General features: G+C 50.4%; 8 protein-coding genes across 8 annotated transcripts; 6 read left to right on the top strand and 2 right to left on the bottom strand.

Annotated features, from left to right (window-relative positions):
- Positions 1 to 306: 306 nt before the first annotated feature.
- Positions 307 to 1,512, top strand: N7481_000395 (uncharacterized protein; the record flags this gene model as incomplete). Its single annotated transcript, XM_057259614.1, has 3 exons — positions 307 to 493; positions 554 to 624; positions 691 to 1,512. The coding sequence occupies 3 exons, from the start codon at positions 307 to 309 to the stop codon at positions 1,510 to 1,512; spliced, it is 1,080 nt and encodes a 359-aa protein (XP_057127446.1).
- A 501-nt stretch (positions 1,513 to 2,013) lies between these two features.
- On the bottom strand, positions 2,014 to 4,688 carry N7481_000394 (uncharacterized protein; the record flags this gene model as incomplete). The annotated part of the gene is made up of 2 exons (XM_057259613.1): positions 2,014 to 2,277; positions 2,331 to 4,688. 2 exons carry the CDS (start codon positions 4,686 to 4,688, stop codon positions 2,014 to 2,016), a joined length of 2,622 nt encoding a protein of 873 aa, XP_057127445.1.
- A 1,485-nt stretch (positions 4,689 to 6,173) lies between these two features.
- On the top strand, positions 6,174 to 7,900 carry N7481_000393 (uncharacterized protein; the record flags this gene model as incomplete). Its single annotated transcript, XM_057259612.1, has 2 exons — positions 6,174 to 6,689; positions 6,803 to 7,900. 2 exons carry the CDS (start codon positions 6,174 to 6,176, stop codon positions 7,898 to 7,900), a joined length of 1,614 nt encoding a protein of 537 aa, XP_057127444.1.
- Positions 7,901 to 8,108: 208 nt separating this feature from the next.
- Positions 8,109 to 9,386, bottom strand: N7481_000392 (PCI domain-containing protein; the record flags this gene model as incomplete). Its single annotated transcript, XM_057259611.1, has 1 exon — positions 8,109 to 9,386. The coding sequence occupies one exon, from the start codon at positions 9,384 to 9,386 to the stop codon at positions 8,109 to 8,111; it is 1,278 nt and encodes a 425-aa protein (XP_057127443.1).
- A 911-nt stretch (positions 9,387 to 10,297) lies between these two features.
- N7481_000391 (transcription factor IIF subunit TFG2) lies at positions 10,298 to 11,602 on the top strand (the record flags this gene model as incomplete). Its single annotated transcript, XM_057259610.1, has 4 exons — positions 10,298 to 10,564; positions 10,645 to 10,909; positions 10,976 to 11,172; positions 11,234 to 11,602. 4 exons carry the CDS (start codon positions 10,298 to 10,300, stop codon positions 11,600 to 11,602), a joined length of 1,098 nt encoding a protein of 365 aa, XP_057127442.1.
- A 632-nt stretch (positions 11,603 to 12,234) lies between these two features.
- Positions 12,235 to 13,839, top strand: N7481_000390 (CCCH zinc finger protein; the record flags this gene model as incomplete). The annotated part of the gene is made up of 5 exons (XM_057259609.1): positions 12,235 to 12,280; positions 12,338 to 12,880; positions 12,932 to 13,043; positions 13,101 to 13,156; positions 13,259 to 13,839. The coding sequence occupies 5 exons, from the start codon at positions 12,235 to 12,237 to the stop codon at positions 13,837 to 13,839; spliced, it is 1,338 nt and encodes a 445-aa protein (XP_057127441.1).
- Positions 13,840 to 18,178: 4,339 nt separating this feature from the next.
- N7481_000389 (putative bZIP transcription factor) lies at positions 18,179 to 20,099 on the top strand (the record flags this gene model as incomplete). The annotated part of the gene is made up of 2 exons (XM_057259608.1): positions 18,179 to 18,936; positions 19,007 to 20,099. 2 exons carry the CDS (start codon positions 18,179 to 18,181, stop codon positions 20,097 to 20,099), a joined length of 1,851 nt encoding a protein of 616 aa, XP_057127440.1.
- Positions 20,100 to 22,101: 2,002 nt separating this feature from the next.
- Positions 22,102 to 23,209, top strand: N7481_000388 (Zinc-regulated transporter 1; the record flags this gene model as incomplete). Its single annotated transcript, XM_057259607.1, has 2 exons — positions 22,102 to 22,208; positions 22,246 to 23,209. 2 exons carry the CDS (start codon positions 22,102 to 22,104, stop codon positions 23,207 to 23,209), a joined length of 1,071 nt encoding a protein of 356 aa, XP_057127439.1.
- Between the last annotated feature and the right edge of the window lie 62 nt (positions 23,210 to 23,271).

The raw sequence follows: 23,271 nt of genomic DNA, 5'->3' as shown, positions 1-23,271 counted from the left end.
AAAGTAGACCTGTTCGACTATTGTCTGCGCGAACCAAGGTTTCTGGCATCTTGAGAAACCTGGTTTCTTGGCTCCGGGCCCTCCTTTTGTCTCCCCTCTTTTCTGTCGTGCATCAGTTCTCGCGTGGCTTTGATATATCTGTGGAGGTCGTCCACTCGTCCCTGCTGATCTTCTTTCCCCAGGTCATTCACTCTTTCTGACTTCCCACCTTGCTTGTGCTTTCTGTTTTTGCTTTAGATTGTACTTTTGACTGTGTGGCTTTCTTGGGGTTTGGTTTTCACTCTTTATCACTATACCACTACAGCCATGGCTCCCAGTGTACGAGGATGGCAGATGATTGAAATCGTCTCGGTCTTGGTAGCCCTGTGTCTGGTTTCCGTGGTGGCGCGCATGGTGGCTCGCTACCGTCGTCGAGTGGGCTTCGGCATTGATGACTATCTTTCTCTGGTGTCTATGGTGTTGATGATAGCCATGTTGATTGAACTGATCTTGTGTAAGTTGTTCCACTTGGTGTGTGCATATGTGTACCTGCGTTCTTGGCTGATAATCCCAGGGTGTTCGATCGGAGGCAATGGGACCCACGTCAACTTGTTGGACACCAAGACCCTAATGAACTATTGGAAGGTATGCAGAGATACTAATTCTTTCTACTGTAATCCATTTTGCCGCACCGTCACTCACACACCTTAGATCTTCCTGGCCAACCAGTTCACATACTTCATCCTCTGCCCGTCAATCAAGATTTCCCTGATTTGCTTCTACCGCCGCGTCTTCACTACCCCCAGGTTTCAGCAATTTACCTTCGGACTAAACTGCCTCATCGGTGCCTGGGGCCTCGGCATCTTCCTCGCATGCGCTGGCCAATGTATTCCTCTCCGCGCCTACTGGGACCACAGTGTGCCCGGCAAATGCTTCGATGCGAACGTCTTCTTCATCGTCAACCAAGCCTTCAACGTCGTCATGGACTTTGTCATCCTCATCCTGCCAATCCCGATGATCTGGGGTCTGCACCGTAGCTGGCAAGACAAGCTCGCACTGAACGGTGTCTTTGCTCTCGGCGCTTTCGTCTGCTTCGCTAGTATCTACCGCATCGTCGTGCTGTTCTGGATCAGCCCCACCGACCCTACTTACACCGTCTACCAAGCCACTCTATGGACACACATCGAGCCATCCGTCGGACTGATCTGCTCCTGTCTACCCATCATCCGCGGTCTCTTCCCTGCCATCAAGTTGAGGAACCGCTCCAAGAACAGCCAGCCTCCGTACTATATCAACACCGACCGCAGCAACGCGCACTGGATCTCCAAGTCGAGCCCCCGCTCGCCGGACCTCGAATATATGAAGATGCAAGCGGCCATGTATGGCTCACAATCGCCATATGAGAGGTGTGCTAGTGCCACCAAAGGCACGTTCTTGGGCGATAATCTCCAGCCGCAGCCTCTTGGTATCAGTGTTCAGACTGATATCTCCATTACCCCGGACAACAACTCGACAACCACGCTCACCCGTTGAGGACGACCAGATTGCTGAGTCTGCCCAGTCTACTCAGCTCGGCTTATGCTATGTGATACGATGTGATGACCCCCGTTCTTTGGAATAGCCACTGTACTTCTACGGAATACAACAATTCGGCTTGGATACCCCGGATACTCCATTTTGAAGCCCAGCCCAGCGTGAAGCCTCGGAATAGGAAATTATGGACGCTTTGCCAAAGACTGGCTTCGTCTTGCTGGTAGCTTCGGTTTTACCGGCGATCCTACTATGCCACTCAATGGCTGACGGGCTACTGAATACCCCAGCCAAAAGAGAAACATACCTAACCATTTCGCTACCACGCATTGGTTAACCATTCTACACTACCATGATCTTTCTTTCATTGAAACTACAACCTTGTCATGCTTCCATTCATTTTAAAAGACTCGAATATTTCTATTACCCAATCAAACAATCAAATTCGATAGACAAATATTCCCGGGCACCGTACTCGATCCTATATCCAGCCCTCAAGCCCGATCAGACAAAAGTATCCTCAGACTCAAACATTGGAGGCACCAAGGACTTAGGAGGCCACCCTGCTCCACTATTGAACTTGGTCTCAAACTCATACCTCCCAGATCCCACCCTCTTCACAATATCACTGCCAGGCAAAACAACATCGGCTGAGGAATTCGGCGGCACAAAAAGACTCAGCTGAAACAGATCCCCATGAAGAGCCCACCGACACTCCAATTCTCCAAAGGCAGTCTCATACCTCACCTCGGCACTCGTAACGGTACCCTTGGCAAAGGCTTAACAAGAACCCTCTTCCAACCCGGTTCAAGCAAGCTCACACCAGCAACATCCTTATGCAACCAATTAACAATCGACCCAAGCGCATAATGATTAAAGCTCGTCATTTCACCAGGATTAACACTCCCATCAGCCCGCATACTATCCCACCTTTCCCAAATAGTCGTCGCGCCCATCGTAATCGGAAACATCCAAGAAGGACAAGTTTTCTCCAACAACATCCGATACGCCAACTGCACATAACCAACCTTGCAAAGCGCATGCGTAATAATCGGCGTCCCTGCAAAGCCGGTCGAGACTTGAAACTTGGCCTTCCGAACCAATCTCGCCAGTCTCGCCCCCGCATGGGCAATTTGCTCAGGCGAGTCAAGTAATTCGAAAAATATCACTAGTGCAAGCGCTGTCTGCGTATCACCAACCAAATACCCCTCCGCCGTGACATACTTTTCTTGAAATCGGGCCTTGAGACTGAGATACTCCCTCTCATACCGCGACGCATTCTCGCTCTGGCCCAACACTTCGCTAACAACCCCCAACACCTTCGTAACGTGCACCAAATACGCATCCGCAACAAACGTCCCATCCGTCCGTGAGTTACCCGGCTGCTCAGGCGGAGCCGTAGGATCAAGCCAATCGCCAAGTTGAAAGAGCTCATCATCCCACAATCGATCCGGTCCACGTCTAACACCCCGATCGACCCAAGCAACCATACTCTCATACTGGCGTCGAAGAATTTCCTTATCCCCATAACTCTGATATAATGTCCAAGGCAAAAGGACAGTGACATCGTCCCAGACAGCCTGGGGAAAAACTGGCCAAAGCGATTCCGGAATAACATTCGGCACCACGAATGGCGGGATCCCAGTACCAGAAGAAAGTTGTTCAGCAGCCAGATCTTCCAACCAATCCCCCAACATTCCGGCTGTGTTGTATAAGAAAGAAGCGGAAGGCGCGAAAATCTGAATATCGCCCGTCCAACCCAAACGCTCGTCGCGCTGGGGACAATCCGTCGGGATGGAGAGGAAATTACCGCGCATACTCCATGTAGCGTTTTCGTGAAGCTTATTTATCATTTCGTGTGAACTTTTGAATGTGCCTGTTGCGGGGAGGTCGGTGTGTAGGACCTCTGCGTGAAGATTGGATAGGGTCGGAATCCAATTTGATATTAGCACGTAGCGGAAGCCGTGGAATGTGAAGCGTGGTTTCCAATTCTTGAGTTCCTTGCCCGCGGAGATGATTGTGTCTGTGCATTTTGCGTCGCGGAGGGGTCGAGTGGCTAGTTCGTTGTTTTCGAGGACTTCCGCGTGTGTGAGTGTGATGCGTGTATCTGGTGGTGTGAGTAGGGAGGGGATATGGACGCGGCCGACGAGATTTTGGCCAAAGTCGACGATTGTTTGTCCTGATGGTGTTGTGATTATTTGGACTGGGTTTATGGTCTGGATTACGCGGACGGGGGGTGCATTTGGCGCTACGAGTTTTGTCTTTGGGAATGCAGTTTCGCGGACGCTGGTCCAAGTCTCGTCTTTGAAGGATGTGGTTGTCCAGTCCCAGTCTCCTCCTCCTTCTTCTTCGCGGGCATCGTATACCTCCCCGTCGTAGATCTCGCTGGATATCAGTGCCGAGGTATGACTTTTCCACGAAGAGTCTGACAGAATTATTTCTTCGCTACTTTCAGATTCAATCTCCATCTGCGCGATCAAGGCCATCTCATCGCCGTAGATAAAGCGTCGGCCACCATGGAATCCAAGACGAGTAGCATACCACCCTTCTGCAACCTCGACTGCAATGACATTCTCCCCCTCACGGAGTAGCGGCGCGATATCAAAAACTTCATATTTCAGCCGGTGATTATAACTTGTCCATCCAGGCGCGAGAAAATGATCACCAACAGGCGCGCCATTGATATAAGCCTGGAATACGCCCAGACTCGTAATATACAATCTGGCACGTTTCAATTCGATCGAAGCGGCGTGGAACGTCTTTCTAAAGCGTAGAGGCCGCAATGGACCATCCACTACCTGCTTGGTGGGAGAGGTGATGGCACGAGCTTTCCAGTCCTCTCGATGCAGAAGACCGCATTCAAGGGCTATCCATGTCGACCACGCCGTTGGCTCGGGGGTAGAGCCACCATACGAGCGAATGCGTACTTGAACTATCTCGCGAGATTGGAGGGGCTGGCTTGGCCAAGGGACGAGGAGAGAGTTGTCGGTTTCAATGTGATAGACTTTAGTGACTGGTCCCCGACAGATCTCTAGGTCATAGGCTTTCTGTTCCCAGTTCTGGATTGTGTTGCTGTCGGCGGCGAATTTCCATGAGATGCGGGGTGATGCGATCCCGATGCCGCGTCCGCTGGCGTGTTGCTCGAAAGAGATGGCTGTTATGGTGGGCTGTGCTGACATGGTGACGACTTCAAAGATTTACTCTTTCTGGAAGAAAGGTTTGCAGGAAATAGTTCAGGCATCATAACTTGAAGCTGGAGGGACGAAAGGCACTTTGTCCAGGATGCTCGGGATATTCCATACCGATGCCTTTTCGCCCCGCATGGTCAGACACAGCCGAAGTTTAGCCGGCAACGGGTTTGGGCATTAAGATTCGGGGAATACAATTCGTCATTTGCTATTTGTCTTCTATGGCGTTCTCTTTGTTCATCATCTGATAATTCTAGGTGGGTTTTCAGACATGGTCACTGTTAGATCCATCTTGCCCTCGGCACGACAGCCACAAGATTCACGTATGACCGGGACTAAAGAAGGTAAATTCGGCTCAAATATCCCGGATAAGATATGATTCATGTCAAAAGATAAAAGGGGCATCCGTACGCGCGACCTCTACCCTCGACCTGATGCTTGGAGCTAGAGGGAGATCTTGATCGAGACCAACTATAGACATTGACAACGAAACTACATTGGTTTCTCTCGTTGATAACAAGAATTGTTGGATCCAGGGACTGAAATAACCTCACAGCAAATCTATATTTTAGGTAGCCTTATATTTAGGCCTTGGGGTTACACACTTCACTACCAGAATATGGTGGTTAATGTTGCCATGCCGGGTCACTTGCGCATCTCCACAAGATCCATGTTCAGCCACAACTGGTGACTCTTGGCCAGGAAGACCAAAATAAGGAGCAGAGCCGCCCCAAACCCCCGCGTCTTTGTGGGAAAGATTGCCTTTCTCGCGGCAGAACCTCGGGGGATTGTCCATACGATCATCCGCCCCAACCGGGGCCAGACTAGGATCGGGAAATCCCCCCCGATCAACCCCAGACTCAACCCCGGATTCCCACATTGCGCATGTGGGACCAAATATGAACTTCCACACGCAAAAGCAAATAATTAACAATTGAATCAAAGGCCGGCTTTGCAGTTAGTAAAGATATGCTCAGCTAGAAAAACTGATTGAATGCTTGAATGTAGTCGGCAGTGGTGAATGGTATGGGTTTGATTAGATTGATTGATTGCTTGAGTCATTCCTTTCAAGCCGAAATTCGGCATTTTTAGACATTTGGTTTAAACTTTCCCTGCTGCACTCCGCACCGCACCACACCACACCTCGTGGCAACGGCAGACCGGGACAATGCTGCACGACACGGCACAGAGCCTGGCCAGTCCCATCCTGTCCCATTGCATCGCATCACCGTCCCGCTGATGGCTTGATCCGAGCCGAAAACTACATAAAACCCCCCTCGTTCACCGAAACAGACTTCTATCGCCCTGACCGGAGTCAACTTTCGTGGTGCAGTGCTTGCCCCTTTATTGCTCCTGCTCATAATTTCCTCTTCGTTTCCTTTCCACATACCAACAGGGACTAGCAACAGTTGATCGTCATTTATTCCCTTTCTTTCTCTCTCTTCCCCCTTCTCGCTCCATACAATGGCACCAAAAATGAACGACAACATACTAGAAAAACCAAGCACAGACTTCATCGAAGACACAGAAAATCACCAACTAGGCCACATAGCCAATGAAGAAGACCACGCTCTAACCAAATGGCAATCCCTCAAGAAATACCCATGGACATTCACCTGGTGCGTGTACGCCGTATGGTGCATTCTCCTCGTCAGTTTCGAGAACCAAGCCTCAGGAAACGTGACCGGAATCCCCGAATTCCGCAAGGACTTCGGCCACTATTATGAAGGCAGCTGGGTACTGGAGGCTAAATGGCAGTCCGCGTTTGCCGGGGCTCCTGTGGCTTCTGCTGTTGTGGGCGCTTTGTGCTCGGGTCAGGTTGCTGATACAATTGGGCGGAAGATTACGATATTCGTTTCGTTGCTGATTAGTGTTGCGGCGGTTACGTTGGAGTTTCGGGCTACGACGAATGAAATGTTTTTTGGGGGCAAGTTTTTGAATGGGTTTGCTGTTGGTGCGCTTGCTTCGGTGCCTATTACTTATATTGGCGAGGTGAGTTTCATTTCCTTGCTTGGGGGGGAATTGAATTGAATTAAATTCCAAGGTGGTCCGGAGGGAAAGGGATCTTTTTCTCATCGTGATTATACTTATACTTCGTCCCACAGATCTCACCTCTCGCGCTTCGCGGTGTCCTCACCTGCCTCACAGCCCTGGCCTACGTTATAGGTCCACTGGTAGTAGCCCTAATCACCAACTGGACCGGAGTCTACACGAACCGCTGGGCCTACCGCGCCGTATTCGTAGCACAATACGGCTACGCAGCCATCGCACTCGCTTTCATCCCCTTCATGCCCGAGTCACCATGGTGGCTAATCTCCAAAGGCCGCGACGAAAAAGCGCAAAAGTCTCTCCGCAGACTTGGCCACACGGTCGAGGAAACACAGAAGAAAATCGCATTGATAAAGAATACTTTAGACGAGATCCGACACGAAACAGAAGGCGTGACATATCTCGAATGTTTCCGGCGGTCGAATTTACGACGCACGATCGTTTCGATTATGCCTATAACCATTCAGGCGTTGTCGGGCGTGGTTTTCACCGCTGGTTATTCGACGTATTATATGCAGTTGGCTGGGTATAGTACAGAAATGAGTTTTCAGTTGCAGATTGTTCAGCAGATTCTGTCGCTGGTTGGTAATATTATGTCTTACTTCATTATTGATCGCGTTGGGCGGAGGAATGTGATGGTCTACGGATTGGGCATTCTCACGGCCATTTTGATGGTAACTGGCGGTCTTGCAGTCGTTGGTTCTGATACTTCAAGCCCGAATTCGGCCGGCGCTATCAAGGGAACTGTCGCGCTTATCTTGGTTTACTGCTGGTGGTATAACCTGACCATCGGCGCGGCGGGTTATACGATTCTAGCCGAGGTTTCTACGTCCCGACTGCGTATCAAGACGATTGCGATTGGGTTGGCGCTGCAGAATGCGCTGTATACGATGTGGTCGTTTGTTCTGCCTTATCTGTTTAATCCCGATGAAGCGAATCTGGGCGCGAAAGTGTCGTTCATTTTTGGCGGTCTTTGTGTCATTTGTTTGGTTTATCTTTGGTTCTATCAGCCTGAGACTGCGGGGAGGACGTATGGCGAGTTGGATGAGATGTTTATGAAGAAGGTTCCTGCGAGGAAATTCAAGGCTTATCAGACAGATGCGGAGGCTATGGGTGTTGCTGCGAAGGAGGGGGTTGATATTCACAGTGTTTAATACCGACTATTTTGAAGTTGGATTACTGCGCTTATGGAGCGCTGTAGTTGGATATGGAAAACAAATGAGTTGACTCCCATTCAAGTCTACAATTGCGGAATACGAGTAAATGATATGGATGTATGGTGGGCATCAATTCGTAGATATTCATTAAGTTTTCGCCTTCTCAATGCACCATCTGGCTTGTAGAAAAATCCTTAACAAAATGTTAGCACAGACTCGGGGAAAGGTTTAGTGGGAGGGGTATGCGTACCGGAAATTGGTCAGATATAGTAGTAGCCACACGTTCTACATCTTCAGCGAGCTCTTGCACACCGAGATCCCACTGGCGAAGACAAGAACTAGTGGAGGTCTTAGAGCCACCACCAATTTCAGTCTCGAAGGAGATAACACCATCGATCTGGTCAATCTGACCACGTAGTCGACCCTGTTCCACCATACGAGCAGCATAAGCCTCCGCCTTCTCGCCAGCCGAAAAGTCGGTAGAATCTTGAAGACCAAGGATCGCTCCAAGGGCATCAATCTTGATATTCTCATAGAGCTTGCTGGCAGCGACGAGATTGTGTTCAATAACCGCCTTATCGAGGACGGTGGTGCCATCCGCGGTGACAGCAAGCTGGTGGGGAGCGAGCTTCTTCGCAAAAGCAGCAACTTCGTCCGCATTAAGCAATCGATCAAGGAACATCTTCTCCAGAATCGAGAACTCATCAACCGAAGGCGTCCGTTCATCCTTGTAAAGACGGGAAAGCGACCGCGACCGTTGAGGACCGGCCGGAGCAAGGACTGCACAGCGAATAGCAGCTGACAGCGCCGTCAATCGATCACCCTCATCCACGCCAGAGGCCAAGCTCACGTTAAAGTATTCCTGCGCAGCGTCCAGGAAACGCCGACGGGCATCGAGAATGCGAGCCTGTGAGAGCTGGAAGTATAACTTGGCGTCGTGGTCCTCGATCTTGCTGGGTAGGTTCTTGATTCGGTTCAAGACGGCCTCGGCATTGGTGGTATCGTCATCTTCTAGGTAATATCGTACGATGCGGATCCAAAGGCGGGCCTTGGCTGCGTCGGAGACGAGTCGTTGGGAGCTGTCGATGTTGATTCCCTGTAGCGCGCGCGCTGCGGCGGTGTATTCTTCCTCGGCCTCGTATGCTTCGGCGAGGATCTCGCGGATCTGGGAGTCTTGTTCTTCGACGGATGTGGCGCGCGACTGGAGGAGGGTGACGGCGTGTTGACCCACTTTGATTGTGACTTGGGAGTCGAAGTTTCGTAGAACGGCGACGAAGGAGTCGAGGAGGGGTCGAGCGGCGACAATACTGACGTCTTCGCTCAGGATGGAGTCGAGGTAGTAGACTATATCTTGGGCGAGCTCGTCGCCGGAGGAACTGGCGACGATCTCATTGAGGAGGTCATTGTATTGCTGGAGCTTTGTGGGTTGATGAGGAGTTTGTTCGATGACGGAAAGGGCGGATGTGACTTTTTGTGAGGCCATGGCGAGGTGTGTTGAGGGGAGAGGAATGCGGGGAGGTGAATGTGAAGGTGAAAGAGCTGGCGGAGCTGGTGAAGTGGGAGCTACGGTGGTCCTGCAGGGCGGCCGCCATCAAAGTACTACTAGAAATGGCTTGGTTTGGCTACCTGATATCTACCAGCAGGTAAAAAGATCAAATATAGAGTCAATTAAAAACTAGCATGAAGATAGTAGAGTACGATGAATAGGTATGAAATAGATCAAGTATATAGCAGAAACAAAAAGAATGCCCCCACCCGGGATCGAACCGGGGCACTTCGCTAGCCAAGTTCATATTGATTCCTCTCAAGAAAGGATAAACAACATAAGAACGATGCCATACCACTAGGCCATAGGGGCAAAGAGCTTAGAGATCTGAGCAGCCTTATTTGCTATACTCCTTGGTATTCCCTCTACTTTAGGACTCCAGGATTAGGGTGGGTTAGTTTTCTGATAGCAGCAGACCCTCTGCTACTCCGCAAGATATAGGCGGAGTAGAGTCAAAGAGCAGTACTTGCATGCCCTCATAAATAAACAAACATTGTCAGTAAGAACAGCCGGCAACAGGTGGATATCAAGTTAAAACTTGAAATGACCTTAACTTGCAGGATTGCGGATTGCAGGAGTCTTCGAAAAATTACTGGGGAACCGCCTGTCCGCCACCGCCTTCCACTTTAGTCCACTCTCTGCCTGGTCGGGGAAGCTGCCCGCAAGTGGCGCGCGCCATCACTTCGGATCTTCATTGTCCATCCCAGCTATCAACCACCACCACCTTTCTCCACGAACACCCACTGCCCTCGGTCAATCTTTCGATCGAAGTCGCATATCACCGCTCTTCCTCCTCGTCAAGACGTTTACCCTGCTATCCATTCCTCACCCATTCCATATCTTCCATCATGGCCCAGGTCAAGCAAGACCCGGATGCCATGTACATCAAACAAGACCCCGACTCCAAGGACGCCGTTCTAGATGACATCGATGACGAGGACCTTTACGAAGACGCTGGAGATCTTGACTTCTCCCTAGCTGGCCAGAGCGTATGGATCTCACGCCTTCCCCGGCAGCTATGGGAGAACTGGGCGCATCTTGACGACGACGAAGAGATTGAGGTTGGAACAATGAGGATAGAACAAAACCCTACAGACCCAAATGATATCAAGCGGGTGAGCAACACATCTGAATTTTTCTCTTCTCTTTTGGTTATACTGCGATCTTTTACTAAGCTCTGCTCTCCGCATTAAAGGTTAGCTTGCGACTCCACGACCGACCAGACAACCGCGAAATTCCCAAAGATTATACCCTCCAACAACAAACCGTTACTTCCACAAATGCCTCACACATGACTCAAAATACCTATGTCTTTACGGAGAAGGACATCCCCGGCGTGGAGAATCGCATGGCCACCTTTGGAGAGACACGATCTGCCCTTTATGAAGCTCAGAAGCGTGACGCACGGAGGAGGGAACAAGGCAAACGATGGGAGCCCTATGTGCGCAAGACCATACCCAGTATGTATTAGCCACAGCTTTTGCCAGCCATCCTCCCCGGAGACCCATGTTAACCAAGCCATTCAGAACACACTGCTCTTGTCGGACAGGCCAGCCAGGAGTTCAACTGTCTCCCGGTGGAGAACGAGGAGTTCCGACTGATCTCAGAAAAGCGAGCCCTGGAGGCTCTCAAGCCGAAGAAAGAAACCATGTTCATCAAGAACCTCCCCAACAAGATCTTACAGGAGCGCCATCTTCTCCCCACGGCCCAGAGTGCATTCGTCGTACGTATTGTCCATTTCTATTTTCTTTCCCCAATATACCAGCTCACATCATTCCTCCCAGCAACAAACGAAACCATCCAAGGCCAAGGCCCAGGAAAACAAGTACACGCGTATGCCTCAAAACGAGCTGCTGGACAGGATCTTTGGATGCTTCCGCGAGTACCAATACTGGCCTTTTAAGGCGCTCAAGGCCAAGCTCATGCAGCCTGAGGCTTATCTCAAACAGACCCTGGAGATGGTCGCACATCTGGTCAAGTCGGGTGACTTTGCCATGACGTGGGAGTTGAAGCCGGAAGCGCAGCAGACCAACTATGCCCAGATGCCCCATGCAGTCAAGGCTGAGATGGCTCCCGGGGATAACTTTGACTCGGATGATGATCCTTCTGGTATGGTTACGGACCATGATGATGTGCAGTTCGAAAATGTCTGAAGGAGTTATCGTTGTACTAGATTACAGGGGCTATACATAGCTTAATACATATATGGTCAACATACCCCTTGTACTAACAGTAGAGTACTTAGTACTTTTATTAGTAGGTACTAGTATAGGACTCGAAGGAACTGTCACACCGTAATCCATGATAACTTGAATTAGTAGTCATGGTGGTAAACCTCGGAAACAGCCCACTACCTACTAACTACTAAGTAGTACTAGTAGTAACTACTAACTAACTAATAGCTACGAGATGTGGTCTTGAAAGATCTTCAAAATCTCAATAAAAATGAGACAGCTATATTAGAGCTATATTAACTCAGGACATGCATTAGTAATCTAAATAAAAATTTATTGAATGCCCTGATCTTCTAAGTTCTAAAAAGGTCCTCGTCGCTTCTCTGCGCCAGGGTCACGTGATATTTTACGCCACCAACGGCTGGAAAGCGCGAATCGTCACTGCCAAGCCAAGCTGACTCTTGACTCTTGACTCTTAATTTTGCTAGACCACTTCAACTCCAGCTTTCACTTGGTCTTTGTCGCTGTTTGCTTGTATACTCGCAAGCTTCAGCGCTTTTTCTTCTTCGTTTACTTCGTGCTCACTAATCCCCCCCTAACTCTAGCATACCATGACAGAGAACGAGGATTTGCTGGCCCGCATCGGTCAGCTCGCAGGTAAGCCCTCGTTCGGTTCACTTTGACAATACACGCACGTACTCACTGTTCGCGCAGGTCGTATCAATCAGCACAAGAATCAGTCGTCTCAGCCGTATCCTGCCTCTTCCTACCAGCCCCAGCATGTCTCGCGTCATGCCCCTTCCCACGCGGGTTGGGCTCCTTACTCTCGAGGCAGAGGCCGTCGCCCAGTAGCTCCGCATCGGCACCGTACGCTGGTATTGAACAATGCTCCTAGCTCAAACGGAACTCCAACGTCCTCGCCAGGCCCTGCAAGCGACAATGATGGCGAGACGCGCCCCGCAACAACTTCTAATGGGTGGGTTGCTAAACGTGATCGCCACATGCAACTGATCAACTCCGCGGTCTATGACAAAGAAACTCAAGCCCGAGCCAAGGCTATGGAAGAGACTCGAAAGGTGAAAGCTTTGAGACGAGCTGAGCGTGAACAGACGAAAGTGCTTCGCTATGCCCAAGGCACTGCACCTGCGGGCGCTCCATCAGTCCCCGCGACTGCGCAGCCCGCCGCCCACCAGATTCTCGTCAACGATGTTCCGTTCAAGATTGCGCGCGGTGGCAGCAAGCTGATTCGGATATCAAGTACGTGGGATCATGACATCTTTTCGCCCATAATTGGCTTACCCATAATAGATGATCCGAACACCGCAAACACCACCCCGAAGCGAGTCACCGTCGCGGGTGTGGCCTTTGTCCGAAGCAAAAACGGCAACCTACACCGTCTCGGCGCAGTGACTTCGAAAAAGTGAGCACAGCTCAAATCTACGAGCTTCCGACACAACACCCACTAACACAGACATAGAACCCCGAACCCCGCGAAAAAGCGGGACGACCTCTGCAAGAGATTCACAACGACCGGTATCTTATATTCCGACGGACCACTCACTCCGCCAACCCAACCCCAACCACCTTGTCGCTGAATTGAATTTACTAACCGACCTCACTTTTCTCAACAAACAGGCACCTGCTACAAAGGCCCTTCATGTCTATACACTCACGACCCTAGCAAAGTGGCCATCTGCAAGGATTTCCTCCAAACAGGTGAATGCCCAGCAGGTAATAGCTGTGATCTCTCCCATGAGCCCTCGCCCCACCGCTCCCCCTTCTGTATGCATTTCCTTAGAGGCCGTTGCTCCAACCCTTCCTGCCGCTATGCGCATATTCGCGTAACCCCCGGAGCCCCTGTCTGCCGCGCCTTCGCAACGCTAGGATACTGCGAAAAGGGCGCTGAGTGCGCCGAGCGCCATGTGCACGAATGTCCAGACTACGCAAACTCTGGCGTCTGCCACAAGAAACGGTGCAAGTTGCCCCATGTTGATCGCGCGGGCCAGATTCGCAAGGCTGCGGCCGCGAAGGCTGAGCAGAACGCAGATCGTGATCGCATGGACGAGGATTCTGACCCTTCTAGCGAGGAAGAGGATTATGATGCGATTGATTCGGATGATGTTGACTCGGATGAGTTCGATGATGAGCCGGAAGAGTTACTTGGTGGTGTGGATAGTGGCGAGACGTCGAACCAACAGGACTTCATCCACGTTTAGTTTTGGCGGACGTGCTATAAATGGCGCGATTCTGCTGGGATTGTAGTTGACGGATATAGATGTCTTGGAGGCATTTCTACCTCTCCCCTTCCCCCTCCGCCCCCCTCTCTTTCATTTTCCCTTATTTTATTCTTGCTTTTTTCTTTTCGTTTTTCGTTTTTTCGTTCCCCCGCCCCATGGCCTTTGGACTTTGGATACGATCCGATTATACCCAGTCTCTGAACATGTCGCATGAATGAGAAGAAGAAATATGAAGTATTTAGTACTATCTCTCTTAACTCGTAGCCAGTAGGCTAGGTATCCATGAAAATAGTAGACGGCCTGTCCTTGTCTTCATCTTGTCAGCAAGGTCTACAGTACGAGTATAGACACCTAACCCATCCGAGTCATCCTGCACCTGTACCTCCACCACCCTAGGAAAATCTCGCTATGAGTATCTACTGCACAGTAGACCCTTGGGGCCAACACCATAGCTCAAAACTGCCAAAAATAAAATCACAAAGAACAAGGCTCGACCGTACCCAATCCTACTAGTACTGTATAGAATGTACACAGTCCACGAGGTAATAAATGCGTGATGTGATAGTGATACCAGCCGCAGCAAATGTCCGCTGACAGTTCAGTTCAGCCGGTGCCTCAAGTTGAAATCTGCACCGATCATCCCCTCGTCAATTCAAGCGCATACTTTGGTACCCGGGACCGGGAAGTCTGCTCGCCCACTAACTACTATGTATGTATGTACTTCGCAACTAAGGTTTGTGATTTCATTTTTGTCTGGACGCGATATGCGCGTGACTGCAGTGCAGTGCGGGATGGGATGATGATACTAGTACTAGTGCTAGTGGCTACGTAGTTAGTTGGTTAGTAGGTTTGTAGATCATGTTCATGTTTACAGTAGTGTTTAGCTAGGTCTCACGATTCTCTGCGTTGGAGCTGGCAGGGTTGTTCTCTGCTCTTTCTTCTATAATCAAATAGATACAAAAAGTGGTCTTTGAGGCTTGCTGAATTACTCGGCTTGCTTGGTCTATGTAGATCTAGGTCTGATCTATCATCCGAGGTAAAGCTATGCATAGTACTCAGCTCAGCTCAGCTCAAGTGCGCTGGGCAGGTATTCTAATCAACCCCCAGTATCTGTATTAGTATTCCGGAAGTCCGTCCTGACCACGGGGGATATTTTAACCCAAATCGAGGCGGATCTTAGCATATTCGTCAGCCTGTCTGATCTGGTCCATTCAGACCTGGATCCAAGGAATTAGGACTCAGAAAGGCCGGCCTAACCACCTGATAACTACCAATAATAGTACCAGTAGTCATGCACCGGCATACATAGGTATTTGTCTCTCATTTACTAGAATATGGTTGGATTATATGTCTCATGGGCGTGGGGGCTTGGGCTGGAAATTTCGCTTTTTGCGTTTGTTTTCTTTTTATTTTCGCGGGGGTTTGAGTTGTTGCCAGTGGCTGTGATGGTCCCGTGGGGGAGAAGGAGGGGGGGAAGGGGGGGCTTTGGTCGCGATTCGCGAGGCAGATGCTTTTTTTATGGCTTCGGGTGCGGGTAAATTCGAGTCTGCCTTGAGTTCCCTTTTAGGGGGTGATATGGGATGATCCGAGTCATTGTTCAAGCCCTTTCGCGGCGGAGGTGAGATTTCCAGAGTGATGGATCGCTAGGGTAGATGGATGGAGAATGAGATGATATTGGGGATATTCAAAGGGATTATCGTGAAATATTAGGCTTCAGGGAATTTGACGTCGGTGGGATATAGTAGGTGTAGAGCTACGTAGCTACTATTACGATAACGAAATCGGGTATATCTTTGGGCTGTGTGGAAAGGCCCTTTGTCTAGTAAGAAATCTGTGATAACTCTCTTGAATATTCTCACCTGAGATTATAGGATGCGTAAGTGGAGAATACAATATAATATATGAACATTTACAAGGCCAGAGATGGGCTGACTGAGAGAGATTCAAAGTAACTATATCAACTTGAACTTGAATTACATTCAATCGACAAGTAAACCTTCGGAAAATTTCCGGAAAAGAGATTCTTTTCCTACTCGTACGAGTAAACATCAGAGCAGAGTAGATATCAGGCAAACAAACTTCATGCCTTGAAACGCATCCAAAGCAAAATTCTCCCCAAGAACCATCTTTTCTACCAGGATGATCGAAAGAACCCCGAAAGAGATCCAGCACTGACTCACCACTCACCAGACTCCTAGCTCGACCCCCCAGCTTAGAAATACTACAAGCGGTCAAAGAAATAGAAATTACAGGAGCAGACCTGCCCCATCCCGAGCACGATCACGAACGAAAAACAAAGCAGCCAAACAAGTAAAGTGGAGAGAAACCGCCTATAGGAAGCGGTCCGGAAACCCAGTTAAGGAGATAGGCTCCTCCTGTGGATGTATGTATCATGTACTCCGTACTCCATACTCCACGGTGGGATCGAGGAACCTTCATGTCATCCATCCATCTCCTGCAGCCCTGGCCTCTGGCTCTGTCTGACTCTGGGCCCAGCATGTGCCCAATGCACGGTGGAGCGCAGATCAGGTAGGGAGCCCCCATCGGCGGGCCAAAGTGAGGCTACAGGATACCGTACATGGCGGCAACGTTTCAGGGACGTTGGGCAGGATTGACGCCGCGGGGCTGGATCGGTGGAGCTGCCAGAGCGTGGAGTGCGGGTAGACCCAGCGAGAGTGAGTCACGGTGCATTTCATTCAGAGGAAATGATATTGCAGTTGCGCCAGGGCTGCTGTATAGATCGATCTGCTGGTAGATGTAGCATAGCACAGCATAGAATATTGAATAGTATGTATGCAGAGGCTGGGATAGATGACCTACCCGAGACATACCCCGAAATATAATAGTTTTCATATGATACCGATACCACGCAAAAAGACAAAAGCGAATGTAGGTCAGCGGCTCTACAATACTGTACCTCGAAGTACATGGATGTACTCTGTTTACCCCGTGGGAGTACACTGAATACTGAGGGAATACCAATACTCAGTATCAAACGAGTCCATGACTAAGTTAGCCGATGCCGGCTGGATCTCAATTGGATAAAAACGGCTTTTCACCGCCAGATCGCAACCGATGTCCCGCGCACGGAAACGCCGACTCGCTCGGGGAGAACCTATCATCGGCGCCAAACCAGCCTAAGTATAGACGAATAGACCAGGGAATAGCCAGTTCCGGCCCCCAGAGAAGGTCCAGGGGCTGACGCCGAGCGGGAGCGTGCTCGCGAGTCGCGACGTCAGGAGATGGGCAGAGGGCAGGGCGGCATTGCTGATCTACCAAACGGAGAAAGTGAAGACCGAATTTGGTTATAGTGGAGTGTTTCGGAATGAATGGTAGAATATCGTGGGATTTTTGGGTGTTGAACCCCCCCGCGTTGACTGACTGACAGCCGTCTGGTTCGGTTCAGTTCATCTGGTTGTGCGGGTAGGCGGTTTGCATTGATGATGGCATCATCAATATGATCATGATCATAACCTAACCATGATGCTGCCCCGCACTGGTACAGCATCGAACAGGGGTCGAGCTGAGCGTCATCCGGAGGGGACGAGTGATCAGTGCAGGATCCGTGCATCTGCATCCGCCCTGCTTCTGCTCTACTTCTGCTTCTGCTTCTGGAGGTGGGACCGCAGGGTGGATCGCGGGCCGGACCCGTTCGAGTACCATGGTAGGACTGAATTACACGGAGATGGAGAAGTACAGGATGAATGTACTGAAGTGATCCATTTTTGGTATGCGGTTTTGGTTTTGGGTGATCGGGTAGAAGGCTAGAAGGCTAGAAGGCCAGAATCACCCGATGGAAGAAACGATTGGAAGGGAGGGGCACGAGAAGGTGGACAAGCACAGACCAGTAGTGTCGATAGGCTACGGAGATCGACCATCCATTGGACAGTGGGGAGTCTCTCTGTCGTCTAGGGTCAGGAAAGAAATGCAGGTCTGCCCAAGAGGGACAGAGCAGCCAATGAAGGAGAAGGTCATTCCGCGCACACCGCGGTACATTACGAGCAGCATACAGAGTACTTCGTACAGAGAGAATGGACATTTACACTGTGTATGGAGTAAACTATACATACAGGGTACAGCGAGATCGTGGTTGTTAAGTGGGTGTTCTCCTGCAACATTCTCCCATCTCCATTCATCTCATCACTATCACTTTCACCCCTCTGATTTTATTCTTCATATCCTTACATTTATTCCCCTTATTCTTCTTCTTCTCTTCCCCCCCTGTATATCTATATATTCATCTTTATCTCTATCTCTATCTTTTGTCTCTTCTCCCCCTCCCCCGCCCCACCCCCTCCACACACACCGCCTCTTCGTTATGGCGAGATATTCTCACTTCGACTATTACCAACAACCTTCATCATTAGACGTGCCACCTGAGGAGGACGATATGAGTGTACTGGACGACAAGATCCTCGACTCGACCTCGCCGGGGCTCGCCGACCCCCGACGGGCTTCGTACGATACTCAAAATGCCTTTTCACATCGCAACTCCGTCTGGTCCAATTACTCCAGCGCCAGTTCCGAGTCTCGACCAACCTCGCATCTCGGGCAGTCTGTCCTCGACTCGGCTAACCCCTCTTTCATGCCTATTGATGGTCCCCAGCCGTATACACAGCCCACCGCCGGTTGGGCCTTGTCCCGCACGGCTTCCGGCTCATGTACACCCACTGCTTATGACCAATATCCATCCGAAGAGGGCACCGCAAGTGCTCCCTTCTCTGGAGGTGCCGTTGGCCCCGTCAACTCTATGCCCATGGGTGCTGTCTCATACCGCGGAGGAATGGGCTTCGCGCCATCGGGTGGAGTCGCCATGTCACCACAGTCAAGCCAGGGTTGGATGCCGGCGCCTATGGACTTGGCAGACGCTGCTGCACAGTCAAAGAGTGCCGCTTTTCGGAATGGATCACCCTTGACGATGCGTCGAGATGGTATTCGCAAGAAAAACGCTCGCTTTGAAATCCCAGCCGAGCGCACTCTGAGTAATATCGACCATCTTATCAGCAAGTCCAACAACGAGGATGAGATCAAGGAACTCAAGCAACAGAAGCGACTGCTTCGGAACCGCCAGGCAGCGTAAGTGATATCCCATAGCCCACCTGACCTTCCAGTCGACTGTCTCGTTACTGACTCCACTTTTGCATAGTTTGGATTCCCGACAGCGGAAGAAGCTCCACACTGAAAAGTTGGAGGAAGAGAAGAAACATTTCACCAATGCGATCGGACACCTCGAGGATATGGTGACAAAGCTGCAGAGCCGTGAGGCCGAGTTGATTCGCGAGAAGACCGAGTGGATCAACCAGCAGCAGCACATGACCCATTATCTGGAGAGTCTTCATATCGAAAAGAACGAAATGATCCGCGTGCACACCCTCGAGACAGCCGAGCTGCGAAAGAAGAACAATATTCTGATGGAGACGGTCGATAAACTCGAGCGAGGTGTCCCGAAACAAGTCGACACCCACGCCGACTTCACCGGCTTCGAGAACCTGTCCATGGAGAACCACCCATGGGAAGACTTCAACATGGGCAACGGTATCTCCATGCACGAGCCAACGCCAGCACAGCAGCAACAAGCCCTCCAGGTTTCGGAGCGAAGCGAAAAATCCGCCACTCCGTTCAGCTGGAACGCCTTTTACATGTGTCTTCTCTTCGGCGCCTACATCGCCTCGAACAATTCTTCCATCCCCGGCCGATCCCTCCCCCAACTCTCAGAAGAGTACCGAGCGGAATCAGCAAACGTGCTCAAAGCCGTGCTAGCGTCCTCACCAAACGAGTTCAGCGCCGTACAAAACCAGGGCCAAGTCCCCACATCCATCCCTTCTGGCCCTTCCTCCTCCGCCATCCCAACCATGGAAATGGGACCGATGGCGCAGGTTCAGGTTCAGGCTCAGCAGGCAGGTTCCTCGACTCTGGACGAGCTCCATGACACTCTCGTCATGCCGACAGAAGACCAGCAGCGCGCACAGGTTTTCGCGCTAAACGCGGACCAGTACAATCAGCTGACTACCTTTGACGACGAGGCGTTTAAGCCGCAGCAGCCATCGAATTTGCAGCAGGCGCTGGCCGCGATGCGGAGTAATGCGGCGCAGCATCGCATGGGCGCGTCATCGGATGTGTATTCGCGATCGCTGATGTGGGACCGTGTTCCTGAGAAAGTCATTCGGGATTTCCGTCGCATGGTGCACGAGTATGGAGGTCCCGTTAAGGAGGAGATGGTTGGTTTTGCGTCTGCTTGATTGTCCTCATTGACATCTGATCCAAAGGCCAATCTTTCTGTCAAGTTTCCTCCCTCGCCGTAACTGGGAGGGAGATGTCTGGATGGAAGGGGCTCGGTCGGGTGCATTGGTTTGGACTGATATGAAAACGACAGGAGCCAGCAATGGCTCTCTCGCGATGCGTGATAGACCCACGCGGTGTTTCTTTTGTGTTCTTGTATTTTGTTTCTTCTACTCACTGTGTTTTCCCCCTCTTATCTTCATGTGGCTTCGTGTTTAGCGGCTGTCTTTGTTAGCGAGTTTGGAGTTTGTTTTTGCATGTTCTGGTCTTTGGTTGTTGTTTTCTTTTAGCGATAGCGTGGCAGGGAGCGGTCACTGCGGTTTATGGTTGTCTTGTGGTTTAGTTGTTTTTCCCCCTTTTCTTTTGTTCATTTCATGACATGATAGTGGACTTTGGATGTTGCAAAGGTTTCGGTTGGGCTGGTTTTGTGTACAGAGAGGGAGAGGGAGAGGGAGAGGGAGAGAAATGCCTGCCCCCTTGCTCGTCAACTCCCTGGCAGAGCGTCTCCTTGAAATGAATCAGGATATTTACGGGCCATGTGATAACGAAATTATGAAGATTTGACCCTGGCATTTTTTGTTCTTGACTTGTTTTTTTTTCTTGCGTGAGGAGGGTTGGTTTTGTTTCTGGTTTCTTCTTGTTCTTCTTCAGCCTTGTCTTGCCTTGTCTTGCCTTGTCTGAACTTGGCTTTTCCCCTTGGCCAACTTGGCTTCGACTTGGCTTTGCCAAGTTGAAATTGCAAGCCTTGGCTTTGGACCTTTCATTTCCTTTCTTCATGCGTTAACTATTTACTAAACACCACTGTGGAGGCGGCGACGCCCTGAACTGAACGAATGTTATGAACGAATATTATGAAGTCACGACCATGCAATGAACATGACCCATGAACATGCGATGAGAATCGAGAATCGAGAATCGAGACCTAGGTTTCGGACACATCTTCCAAAAAGAATTTGAGATATGGCGGCTGAACCCGTCTTTCCCCTTTCCTTTCTTTTCCGTTCTTCCTCGTCAAATCCCACTATTGTCCTTTTCCTGTTCACCTTCTCATTTAGTATGCTTGGCCTTGTGGATGTCGATACTAGTACATTGTACTAGCACATCAGCATCGCCAGGTGGAACCTCATACCACCTATCTCATATTCCCAGCTTGGTTAATGGCCATTTACTCGGAGAGTTTGAACCAAACTAGCCTCATCACAGTGATACGTCCGTCAGTTGAAAGTGGAATCCACGTTGTGGCCGAGGACCTTGGGGAGTAAATCGTGGTGACTGGGGGGGGGGGGCTTGTCCAATCACTCACGAGATGTTTAGGGTCTTGGACTCGGCTTTCTCCATTGTTACATGCATCAGACCAAGGCTTGAGGCACATATCCAAGCTTTGACCAAGACTGGAGAGATCTGACGTTTTGTTCTTGGCCGCAGGTTCCTCCCACGAAGCGCGCCAGGCGCTGCACTGCGGTGCGGGATACTGCAGCCCGTCCAACAACCACCCAACAGATCTAGATGGATGCGATACAGCAAAGGAAAAAGAAAAAGAAAAAGAATCCGAAGGACTAACTCTTTCTTAATTAATCTGGACATGTCTCGCTTCGCATGAGAATTGATCGGTGCTGACCATCGGGGGGGCCAAAACCTCCGGAACCACTCGATGGGCTGCCACCAACTCCCAAGGTCCTCCACGGTGGCTCCGAAGGCAATCAGGACGAATTTTCTTTTTTCTTTTCTTCGTCTGCGACAATTATAAAATGGCACGGACGATCCCTCCCTTGTAATCATACTGTTCATTCCTCTTTTGACCTTCTTTCGTGATCATATTCGTGGTCTTTAATCATCCTCGCTGGTTAGGGTTTTGTTCTACAGGCTCTTCTCCTATATCCAGCCCAACCACACCACCACGAACCCTTTCAGAGGAAAGTCCTACACTCTGAATTCCTCTAGGAAGAACTCAAACCACCCATCATGTCTTTTGACCCACACAACGTCGACCTCGACGAAGTCGACCAAAGAGAATTAATCTGCTACCTGAACGCCGAAGGCAATGAATACGACGGCCGTCTCAGGCGCACGTATATCCGCCATATTCGTGATCCTAGTCGTATCCAGCGCAGCAACATTTTTCCCCGTCGTCGCAAAACGGGTACCCCGCCTCCGCATCCCTCTCTACGTCTACCTATTCGCAAAGTACTTCGGTGCCGGCGTCATCGTCGCAACAGCCTTCATCCACCTCCTCGACCCAGCCTATGATGAAATAGGACCCGCCAGTTGCGTCGGTATGACCGGAAACTGGGCCCTATACTCCTGGTGCCCTGCCATCGTGCTCACCTCGTTGATGATAATTTTCCTCATGGACTTCGGGGCGGAGCGGTGGGTTGAGAAGAAATATGGTCTTTGTCGCGATGACCCGGAGCCCATTATGGCGCAGGGTGTTGCTGTTCATAACGACCATGTCCACGTCAACCCCAATGGATTGTCCCAGGATGCAACGGGTCTCGACAAGGACGGCGCTCGCAGCGATGATGCGAAGCTAATGCGTGAATTGGAAGAACAATCGAACGACGACGATTCGTTCGTCGAGCGCTCCTTCCGTCAGCAAATTGCCGCCTTCCTGATCCTCGAATTCGGAGTCATTTTCCACTCTGTTATTATCGGGTTGAATCTTGGTGTTTCGGGCGATGAGTTTGCTTCGCTTTATCCCGTTCTCGTCTTCCACCAGTCCTTCGAAGGTCTGGGTATTGGCGCGAGAATGTCTTCTATCCCCTTCAAGAAGGGAAGTTGGTTGCCCTGGTTCCTTTGTACCGCGTATGGACTCACTACTCCTATCTCCATCGCTATTGGTCTGGGTGTGCGCAACACGTACAATCCCGGCTCGTATACTGCGAATGTCGTCTCTGGAGTGCTGGATGCGATCTCGGCGGGTATTTTGATTTATACCGGTTTGGTGGAATTGCTTGCCCGTGACTTCTTGTTTGATCCCCACCGTACTCGTGATGATAAGCGTTTGACCTTTATGGTGTTCTCGCTGCTGCTCGGTGCTGGTATCATGGCTCTTCTGGGCAAATGGGCTTAAATTAAAATGGTGGCGGCTTTGTGCCGGTGTGTGCTGTGTGTCTGAAGAAAAAAGAAAATGGA

The sequence above is a fragment of the Penicillium waksmanii genome (genome assembly GCF_028829765.1).
Source record: "Penicillium waksmanii strain IBT 27052 chromosome Unknown utg000001l:1.0-4852451.0:1.0-4856178.0, whole genome shotgun sequence".
NCBI classification, from domain to species: Eukaryota; Fungi; Ascomycota; class Eurotiomycetes; order Eurotiales; family Aspergillaceae; genus Penicillium; species Penicillium waksmanii.
Note: the sequence above shows the minus strand (reverse complement) of the source record. Positions and strands in the feature narration are given on the sequence as shown.